At 46.9% G+C, this 11137-nt stretch overlaps 1 protein-coding gene across 1 annotated transcript in view; it reads right to left on the reverse strand.

Moving 5' to 3' along the window:
• Positions 1–3519, reverse strand: part of PPP2R1A (protein phosphatase 2 scaffold subunit Aalpha) — a 32562-nt gene extending 29043 nt beyond the window's left edge. The window contains exon 1 of the mRNA XM_030847796.3: positions 3339–3519. Coding sequence (XP_030703656.1) covers positions 3339–3416 — 78 coding nt within the window. The 5' untranslated portion in view covers positions 3417–3519. The remainder of the gene's footprint in view (positions 1–3338) is intronic.
• Positions 3520–11137: the final 7618 nt, after the last annotated feature.

The following is an 11137-nucleotide window of genomic DNA, read 5'->3' on the forward strand; positions in this document are numbered from 1 at the left end:
CACTTTCCCAAGTATAAAACCACAAGCTACCACGATAACTGAACAAGGTCATCACTTACTGAACGCCTTCTCTGAGGCAGTCACTTAACATGCCAATTCCACTGCAACTTCTCAACCAGGTAGATGGTGCTTCCTCATCATTATTCCTTACAGATGAGGAATCTGGACCCCAAAAAGGGGAAGGCACTGGTGCAGGGCACAAAGGGAGCAAACCGGTAGAGCTGGGATTCAAATCTCAGTCATCCTTGACTTCTCCTTCCACATCACTCCCCACGGTGCATCCAATCCATCAGCAAATCTCAACAACCCTGCTTTTCAAGATACCCCCAATCTCACCACTTCCCCCTACCTGCCTGCCAGCGCTGGTCCTGGCTGCTCTGCAATGGCATCCTGGTAAGTCTATCTGCTCCTGCCCAGCCCCTACTCGGCAGTCAGAAGTCAGAACATGTCATTTCTCTACGCAAAGCCTTGAACTGGCTCCCCCACCTCACCAGAGCCTTTGCCCTACTGGTCCACAGGCCTCACCTGATCTAGCCCGGGATTAGTCCTCACCTGCCACCACTTTGCCAGTCACTGTGCTGCAGCTACCACGCTGGCCTTATTCTCTGAACTCACGGAGCACGCTCCCATCTCAGGGAGCCAGCACGCACCTGGCACTCCTTACGTATTTCCTGAATAAATAATTCCCCTTCAGCCTTCAGTGCAATAAAAGTAACAAATAAACAAAAAGAAAAATTAAATTACTTGAAAATGTTTAAAAAAAAAAGGGCACTTCACCACCATCCTCAGGCTCCTACCACTTTTCCCTCTCAATCTCTACCTTGCAACCCAGCGACTATGGTATGCAGAATAATGGCCTCCCAAAGATGTCCATATCTTGAGCCCTAGAAGCTGTATGTCACTTTACATGGCAACAGGGACTTGGCAGGTGTGATCAAGGTTAAGGACCCTGAGATGGGGGGAGAATCCTGGATTACTCAGGTGGTCCCAATCTCATCACATGGATCCTTAAAATCAGAGACCCTCTCCCGGCTGGTCAGAAGGAGATGTGACTACAGTAGAACGGTCACAGAGACGCAATGCTGCTGGCTTTAGAGATGGACAAAGGGGCCACAAGCCAAGAAATGCAGGCAGCCTCCAGAACCTGGAAAATCGTAAAGACACGGATTCTCCTCTAGAGCCTCCAGAAAGGACTATAATCCTGACAACACTGTGACTTTAGCCCAGTGAGACCTGTGTCAGACTACTGACCTCCAGAACTGTAAGATAATAAATTTGTGTTCTTTTAAACCACTACATTTACCTCAGGACTTTCCCATAGAGGGCTTCTCGCAATCTCATCACGATGGACAGTTTGGGTGGAGGCGGTCCTATGCATTGTACTTTTAGCAGAACCCTGACCTCTATCCACTAGACGCCAGTAGCACTTCCCCAGTTGTGACAAGCAAAAATGTCTCCAGATGTTGCCAATGTCCCCTCGTAGGCAAAAATCACCCTGGATTGAGAGCTAGTGCCATTATTTGTCTCCTCTCTCTTCCTGGAAGGCTCTTCCCCATCTTCTTTTGGGAGGTGACTCCTTCTTCTGGTCTTAAACTCTGCATCAGGGTTTTCCCTGACTGACCGTCTTAAAATGAATCTTCCCCACCCCACTCTGTGCTTGCTGGGTACTCTGCCCAGAAAGCCTCAAGGCTCCTTCCCCTGCCCCCTTCAGATCTTTGCTCAGACACCACCTTCTCAGCAAGGCCTTCAATGACCACTCTGAATCCGCATCCTCCACCCGCTTCCTTTATTTTTTCCATAGTACTTATCCCCATCTAACGTAATATGTATTTTCCTTATTATCTTGTTTATTGTCTTTTACCCCTCACTACAAGGTAAGCTCCACAAGGCCAGATTTTGTCTGACTTTTTCCCTGTTGTATACCTGTGCCTAGAACAGTGCCCAACACAGAGCAGAGGCCCAATAATTTTTACTGACTCAGTATCACAACATCCTGCTGTTTCCTGTCCACCAACGTCTCATATGTGTGAACAATGTACTTGGTTCCGATTCACATCTGTCTCTTGCATAACAACTGGCATCACCATCAATCACACCCTCAGCACCACAGCTGATATGTGGCAGGTGTCTATTGAACCAACGAATTCCTACAACAGCCCTAGGAGTTAGACAATCACCTCTATTTGAGAGAAGAAGAAACCGAGGCTTGGAGAGATGAACTTGCCCATGTCAATCAGCAAGAAGTGGAAGAGCCAGGAGCTCACCCTCTGCCTGTCTGACTACTGAACTAGCGTCACAGCGCCGGGACCTCAGAGGCTGGGGGCTGGGCCAGTGCAACCCGCTCAATTTTATAGACGGGGAAATTGAGGCCCAGATGCGAACTCTTCAGTCACCACTCCCCATAACTACAGCTAGCCTTTATCGGACCCTTACAACAGACCAGGCGCCATTCTACGTGACTCGTATTATTAACTCGTTCAGTCCCTCACAACCACCCAATGAGACCGGGACTATTATTAGAGCAGTTTACGGAAAACAGAGGCCCAGATCCGTGAGGTAATCGGCACAAGGTCACTCGGCGGGTGAGAGGCGGGGCTGGGATGGGCAAACCCTAGAACCCTACCTCTTCTCAATCCCTCGCCGGCTGGCCTCTGGGCCCTGAGCCCCCTCCCTCCTCCCCAGAAATGTTAGCCCGTTTAGTACACTGCCCACCCCCCATGCAATGGGAGGCTCCCAGAAGGGGGGCGACTTTCCACCTCGTAACTTGCTGCTGAATTTAGCTAGTTGCTCCCTTGGGGATGGGCTTCCGCCTCCCTCTCCCCTTCGGGGTCTACACCACAAGTGGAGGCGGGTGGGAGAGCAGGAATTAGAAAGTCAGCTTTCACATCTCAGTCCCCATTTGGAGGGTATACCCCACAGCGCTGAGCCCCTACAGGGAGAAAACCTACCCGGGTCCCCATCAACCAGGCGGCCCCTCCCCAACTCGGAGCAAGTCACGCGCCCACCCCATCCCCAAGGGGCCATTCAAGGGCCGCCGCCAATCACCGAGCCCTCCCCTCGCCTCTCCCCGACCCAGTCGTCCAAGCCCCTGCTGGGCCGCGGCCCCCAAGGGCCGGGACCCTCCAAGCTTGCCCTCGCCCCCGCGCGCCGCTGGGCCGACACCCAATCCCAGGCGCCGTCTCACTGAGTCCGGGGACCGAGAGAGATAAGAGTGGAACGCTGATTGGCCGCCGCCCCCTTCCGCCACTCTCGGCGAACACTGAACCCTCTCCGCGAGGGACGCCCGTGCTCCCAGGTCCCCCTTCCCGTCTTCCTCAAGTCCCCCGTTGTCTCTGGACCTGAACATCCTCGTTGCGGAGCTCGTCTATGAGCACCGCGATGGGGTAGAGCGAGTCGTCGCCGTCGGCCGCCGCCATCTTGGCTCCGTCCTGTTCCTGTCAGACTGCGGCCAGCGCCTTACTAAAACGGGGCTAGGCAGGGGCTGGGCTGTGAGGAGGAAAAGAGGGCGTGGGGACGCCCGAGCCACTTTACAGGGGCTGCCCCACAGTTATTGCCCAATGACCGGGCCAAGCCTGCGTTTCTTTGGTCCGAACAAATGAAGTCCCGCCTACCGCCTATTTGCCATTGGCCGAAGGGACATTAAGTTTGCCAGAGCCTCGAAGAGGGGGAGGAGAAAACGGAAGTACGTAGTATCTTAGCGACAAAGATTGTGCCCGCCTACGTCGCCGCTAACAACGTCCTAGACGAGCAGTTGTTTCTAGCCAATGAGGGGCAGGATTGGGAGGTGGCGAAGCCCGTTCTCCGAGTCCCGGAGAAAGCTTCTGCTAGTGCGTCGCTAGGAGTGCTTGACGTCATGGTCAGGGGGGAACCAGAACAGTCTGCAGGTTTCGGCTTGGGAGGCAGTGGCCCCCTCCGGTTGGCAGGCGGACTCCCAGAGCCTTTGTGCGGGAGGAGGAGTGAGTCTTTCATTTCTGCCTTACTATGCCGAGGCCCAGAGAAGGGTGGCGACTTGCCTTACTCTCTGGACAAAACTCACGCCCCTCAGGTTGGTATGTGGATCTGCTTACCGAACGCACGTCTCCCACCTCCCCTTTTTACTCTTCAGCGGTTCTGGAAAATTAGCTACCTGAGCATATCATGCTTTTTCATGCCAACAAGTCTTTGCCCAAACCGTACGTTCTATTTGGAGAGCAGTTCCTAGTAAATTGTCCGATCTCTACGTAAATATCTCCCTTTCCCTTCCTCTCTTTAGGCTTGGTCCTCAAGCCCCAGAGCCACATAATCTCGCTCGCTCGCTCTCTCAAAATTCCTTTCCCTTGGCTGGGGCTGTGACCATACACTGGAGTCTGTCGCCTCCCACAGCGTGAGAGCAGCGTTGGGGCTGACGAATCTCTGTTCCTTGCCTCACTCAACACAGCCCCTCACCCGCAATTTTAGAACCACGCTGACAGAGTTGGGGGATGGGGAGGCCTGGAATGCACCTTCCCCCTTATCGTGTCACTTCAAGGGCACAGCTGAGCTAGGACTCCAGGACAGGTCCAGGCATCTCTTCCAAAGACCCCTTACCCACTCCAGTTAGGAAACTACTCCCTATAAAAGGGGGTGGGGTGGGGGGAGACGTTGCCTATTTCAATCCTTGCCCTCCTTATTCCAAGGATCTTTCCCCCAACCCAACCCTGCTAGCCCACTGAGACTACAGGTTCCTTAACTAAGGATGCACTTTAAATACCTTAGAATTTTATTTGTCAGTTATACCTCAGTAAAGCTCCCCCCCCCTCAAAAAAAAGTCCCAAGTGTACCTTGCAGAGATAGTCTCTGCATTGGACAGATGCAGTCAGCAGCTTGATTCTGGTCAGACTCTTCAAAGAGCAGGCCCTGACCGTGAGCATCTCAATGAGTGACCCAGACAATTCTCTCAGCACTGCAATTTGTTTCTACGGTTCACATCCTAAAAGAGGGATGTCCAAGTGGCACAGTAAACACCTGTGTGCCACAGTGGCAGCAGTCCAGGTCCCTGGCCAGTGATGAGAACAATCACATCTGCTTTCTATTCTTGCAGAGCTCGCACTAAGACTAACCAGCCACAGTGGCCCAGGGGACACCTTTAGGTTTCAGCTTACTTAAACCATCAGTATAGTCAGACCATGCATTTAGGGAAGAGTCTCAGAGAACTGAGGGTTGGTAGTGCCAGTGGCTTTGGGTACAGTGTAGAGCTTAAAATTTCCCCCAAAGGGATAGGTACCACTTATTCCTGTAAAGCCAGGATGTTGCTGGAGCCAGTCTGGGTTCATTCTTGAATAAGTGTGTTGCATGAGATGCAGGACTTTGGGGGCCCTTCCTACCTTGCTGGTAGTGGAGTCCAAGCTGATTCATCCCCAGATTTGGAATATCAAGCCAGAGAGTCACAAGGCTTCTACAGATCAAGCTTCAGTTTTGAGGCGCATTTACTAGCAAGCTAATTACTGCTTTTTAAAAGCAGTGCACCTGTTAGTAGTGTCAGAGTGGCCCTGAGTTCATAAAGCAATGGGGACTTTTAGGTGGAGGCTGCATCCCTTTGCCAGAGGCTGTAACTGACAAAATCATCAGGACATTATCTCCCATGTCCCAGGAGTCTAGTAAGGGCTGAGCCTCCTTTGGATAACGGAGAGTCAAAGACAACAGTTTTTCCCTCACTGCTGGAAGGATTGAGCACTGTAATCTGAGTCCCACTGAGTCCCATTAAACTTTCGCTGGAAAACAGGACTTGCATTTGGTCAGGTTGTATCAGCTGCCCCAACTGGCAGAGATGTGATGACAAGTTAGACAGGGCTGTGGAGACAGGCCTCTCACTTGCCAACAAAGAGAATATCATTTATATAATGAAAACTTTGTACATCAGAGGTTAGTGGCACTTGATTGAAATCCTTACCCATCCTCTGTTACCTCTGGTGACAAGTAAAAAGGTAGTTTGTCTCACTAACACTTGTCTACCAGCATCTCACCCTTCCTGGAATACTCACCTCTGGCCCTTGTGGGATAGGGAAACACAAGCATGTAACACAACAATTCCTGATATATTCTGATGTGGAATGTTGAATTTTTCCAAAGGATCCTGCTGTTGTCTGTTTGTGTGCACTCAAAATTCAAATATTGAAACCTAACCCCCAAGGTGATGGTATGAGGAGATGGAGCCTTTGCCAGATGATTAGGTCATTGAGGGCAGAGCCCTCATAAACGGGATTATAATGACCTTTCAAAAGAGGCCTGAGAGAGCCTTGCCCCCTTATGCCTTGTGAAGATACAACAACAAGTCTGCAACCCAGAAGAGGGCCCTCACCTGACCATGCTGACACCTTCATCTCAGAATTCCAGCCTCCAGGAGATATAAATTGATGTTTATGAGCCACCCAGTCTGTGGACTGTTTTTTTTATAGCAGCCCAAACAGACTGAGATAGACCCCCAACTACCTCATCGCTTTAGCTTCCCTCTGCAATTGTGATAATGCACTAAGGTTGTTCGTTGTATGGCTCAGTCACTACCCCATCCTCATTGCCAAGACTTCCAAGAAATGTAAAGGGTGTAAGATTTTACCCCATTTGCAAACCAAGTTACTTGCCAGTTTCACAGATGCTGGCACAAGACGTGAGACGCCTGGGACTGAGACAGAATATTATTATTTGTGGCACAACAGGCAGCAAGAGCTTCAAGTTCACACCTGTTCCCACTGCTCCCACAAGCCCCATGGGGGCCATGCAAAGAGGTCCCAGTGGATGCTGCACATAAAGTGGGGTTTCGTGTCACAGATGGATAACATTATGCTTAAGAAACCCTTATCTTTTAATGTGGATTATAAGTACACCAACCAACCTTTCCCTCTGAGGAAGGCATTCTCTTTATTATATTAGTTAGGTAATGAATCTGCCCTTGCCTCCAAGACAGACACTACTGCTATCTTCCAAGGCTGTTATACAAAAACCCTTTCAAAATAGTCCAGAACAGAAGCTGATATAAGACATGAAAAAAAAAATTGAGAGGCTCATGGAGAACTGTCTCCCGATAATGTGCACCTTCCCCTTCAACTTTTGGGAAGAAGTGAGTAAAAAGATTCATTGAAGATTTCTGATACCAAGACTGACCTTGGCTGTGTGGTGCTGTGCGATTGTTAAAAGACTGGACAAGTAAGAAAGAGACAGATTTATCAGGAGACTTTGTGGACGAGGTGACATTAACCTGGGTGAGCAGTGAGAGGTGAGAGCAAATGAAAAGAAAGAATAATGTCACATATTCTGAATAAACTGAAATTTGCTGGCCTATCAGAAGAATGTATGATTCACTGTCCACACATACAACAAGTCAATTCTGGATGGATTGCTGATCTAAATTTTAAAGCTAAATAAAATTTTTAAAGTAAAACAAAGGCAAACATCTCTTGTCATCTTGGAATGGGGAAATATTTCTTAAACAGAATAATAAACATTATAAAGGAGGAAATACTAAGTTACATTAAAATTAAGGCTTTCTCCTCTTTGACACACACACACACGCACACAGGAAGACAGAGAGAACATGAGATAAAGGAAATCAAGAACGGCATCATGTCCAGCAGTTACATAGAACTACTACAAATCAATAAGAAGAAGGCAACACAATAGAAAACAATGGATAAACTAAGCTAAAACATACATTTCAAAGAGGTTTCCCAGTAAAGAGAAATAAATATGTGAAAATATGTTCAACTTCCATAACAGTGAAGGAAATAAAATTACTACTTGATACCATCACATACCAATCAGAAGTCCAAAATAAAAATGAAAATAAAAAATTGGAAGTGTTGACAACGATGTCGGTAAACCAAGAATCTCCTACACTGCTGGTGAGTGTGGAAATTGGGCCAAACATTTTCCAAACCTCTTTGGCACTGTCTCTAAAAGGTAAAGATGTAAATCTGTCACCCAACAATTCTGTTACTACATATATTGCCAACAGAAATTAGTATGCGCCTCATCAAAACATGTTCTCAATTTACATAGCAGCACTATTCCTAATAGTCCCAAACTGAAAACAACCCATATGCCAACTAACAGTGGAATGATTAAAGTAATTGTTTTATATTCACATAATAGAATCCTACACAGCAATGCAAACGAATGATCAATAACAACACCCAGCAATAAATTCACAAACAGCGTGAGAAATGACAAAAGCCAAATACAGAAAAAGTTTATGCTTCATCACTTATTTTACATAAAATTCAAACAATCTAAAGTGATGTATACTGTTGGATGTCACAGCAGTGGTTACCCTGAGGAATAGTGAATAGGAAGGAAGAGCAGAGAGCTTCTGGGAGCCTGACAATATTCGATTTACAGATCTAGGTACTGAGTCCCAAAATGTGTTCACTCTGAATTTTCATTGAGCTCTGCACGTATAAACTGTGCATGTGTCTTTACATTTTTAAAATACATATTGCCAATCAAAAAGATAGGATACACTGTCAGAATGACTATCATCAAAAAGATCACTCCTGGGCTTCCCTGGTGGCACAGTGGTTAAGAATTCGCCTGCCAATGCAGGGGACATGGGTTCAATTCCTAGTCCGGGAAGATCCCACATGCCGCAGAGCAACTACGTCGTGTGCCACAACTACTGAGCCCGTGTGCTGCAACTACTGAAGCCCCCAGGCCTAGAGCCCGTGCTCCACAAGGGAAGCCACCGCAGTGAGGAGCCCGCACACCACAACGAAGAGTAGCATCTGGTTGCCGTAACTAGAGAAAGCCTGTGGGCAGCAACGAAGACCCAACGCAGCCAAAAATAAATAAATAAATAAAATTTATTTTTAAAAAAAATCACTCCTGGGTACATATCTGAGGAAAACGAAAACACTAATTCAAAAAGATATATGCACCTCAATGTTCATAGCAGTATTATTTAAATAGCCAAGGTACGGAAGCAAATTGAATTACCAACAGATGAATGGATAAAGAATATTGTGATATATATATAAATATATATGTACACACACACAATGGAATACTACTCAGCAGTAAAAAATAATGAAATTTTGCCATTTGCAACAACATGGATGCACTTGGAGAGTATTATGCTTAGTAAATATGTCAGACAGAGAAAAAGAAATACTACATGATATAACTTATATGTGGAATCTAAAAAATAGAACAAACTAGTGAATATAACCAAAAAAACAGGGACTTCCCTAGTGGCGCAGTGCTTAAGAATCTGCCTGTCAATGCAAGGGACACAGGTTCGAGCCCTGGTCTGGGAAGATCCCACATGCCATGGAGCAACTAAGCCCGTGCACCACAATTACTGAGCCTGCGCTCTAGAGCCTGCAAGCCACCACTACTGAGCCCAAGTGCCACAACTACTGAAGCCCAAGTGCCACAACTACTGAAGCCCACACGCCTAGAGCCCATGCTCCGCAACAAGAGAAGCCACCACAAGGAGAAGCCCGGGCACAATAACAAAGAGGAGCCCCCGCTCACCACCACTAGAGAAAGCCCATGAGCAGTAACAAAGACCCAACGCAGCCAAAATAAAACAAACAAATAGATTTAAAAAAAAAAAAGAAACAGACTGAAAGATACAGAGGTTACCAGTGGGGAGAGGTAAAGGGGCAGAGGGTAGGGGATTAAGAGTTGCAAACCACTATGTATAAAATAAATAAGGTACAGGGATATATTGTACAGCACAGGAAATACAGCCAATATTTTATACTAACAATAACAGGAGTATAAATTTTAAATACAGTGAATCATTATGTTGTAGATCTGAAACATATAATATCATAAATATTACAGAATATACTTCAATTAAAAAAAACTAAATTTAAAAAATAAAAAGTGGAAACAACAGTTAATAAGTAAATAAACAAATAAACAAGTAAACAAATAAATTCCTCTTTGGAGCCTTCTGAAAAAAAAGATGAGATACAGAAAATAGATTATTGTTGCAACATCCTCATATTGTAAAAATGGCACTGTGATTAGCTTCTAAATATATGCTGTAATTTCGGGGTAAAGCTAACAAATAATGAGTATACAACTTTTCAAAGAAAAGATATGAATAATAATGTTGAATTATATTTAAAAATTAATAGAAAAGAAGTTAGCATAGATAAACTAAGAAAATACCCTAGGGGGGACTTCCCTGGTGGTACAGTGGTAGAAAATCTGCCTTCCAATGCAGAGGACACGGGTTCGATCCCTGGTCAGGGAACTAAGATCCCACATGCTGCAGGGCAACTAAGCCCGCACGCCACAACTACTGAACTCGCGAGCCTCAACTAGAGCCCGCGTGCTGCAAACTACAGAGTCCACATGCCCTGGAACCTGCGTGCCACAACTAGAGAAGAGAAAACCCGCAGGCCACATTTAGAGAGAAGCTCGTGCACCGCAACAAAGGTCCCGTATGCGGCAACTGAGACCCAACACAGCCAAAAATAAATAAGATAAATTAATTTAAAAGAATACTCTAGGGCTTCCCTGGTGGCACAGTGGTTGAGAGTCCGCCTGCCGATGCAGGGGACACGGGTTCGTGCCCCCGTCCGGGAAGATCCCACATGCCGCGGAGCGGCTAGGCCCGTGAGCCATGGCCGCTGAGCCTACGCCTCCGGGGCCTGTGCTGCGCAATGGGAGAGGCCACAGCAGTGAGAGGCCCGGGTACCGCAAAAAAAAAAAAAAAAAAAAAAAAAGAATACTCTATTATTATACTATCAATTATAGTATTAAATTTACATAAACTAATTTTTAAATTTTATTATTTATTTATTTTATTTATTTTTGGCTGCACTGGGTCTTCGTTGCTACGCGCGGGCTTTCTCTAGTTGCGGCGAGCGGGGGCTACTCTTTGTTGCGGTGCGCAAGCTTCTCATTGTGATGGCTTCTCTTGTTGTGGAGCTCGGGCTCTAGGCATGTGGGCTTCAGTAGTTTTGGCTCGCGGGCTCAGTAGTTGTGGCTCATGGGCTCTAGAGCGCAGGCTCAGTAGCTGTGGTGCACGGACTTAGTTGCTCCGCGGCATGTGGGATCTTCCCGGATCAGGGCTTCAACCCGTGTCCCCTGCATTGGCAGGCGGATTCTTAACCACTGCGCCACCAAGGAAGCCCAGCATAAACTAATTTTTTAATCAAAAATTTTTATT

The sequence above is a fragment of the Globicephala melas genome, chromosome 19 (genome assembly GCF_963455315.2).
Source record: "Globicephala melas chromosome 19, mGloMel1.2, whole genome shotgun sequence".
Classification (NCBI taxonomy): Eukaryota; Metazoa; Chordata; class Mammalia; order Artiodactyla; family Delphinidae; genus Globicephala; species Globicephala melas.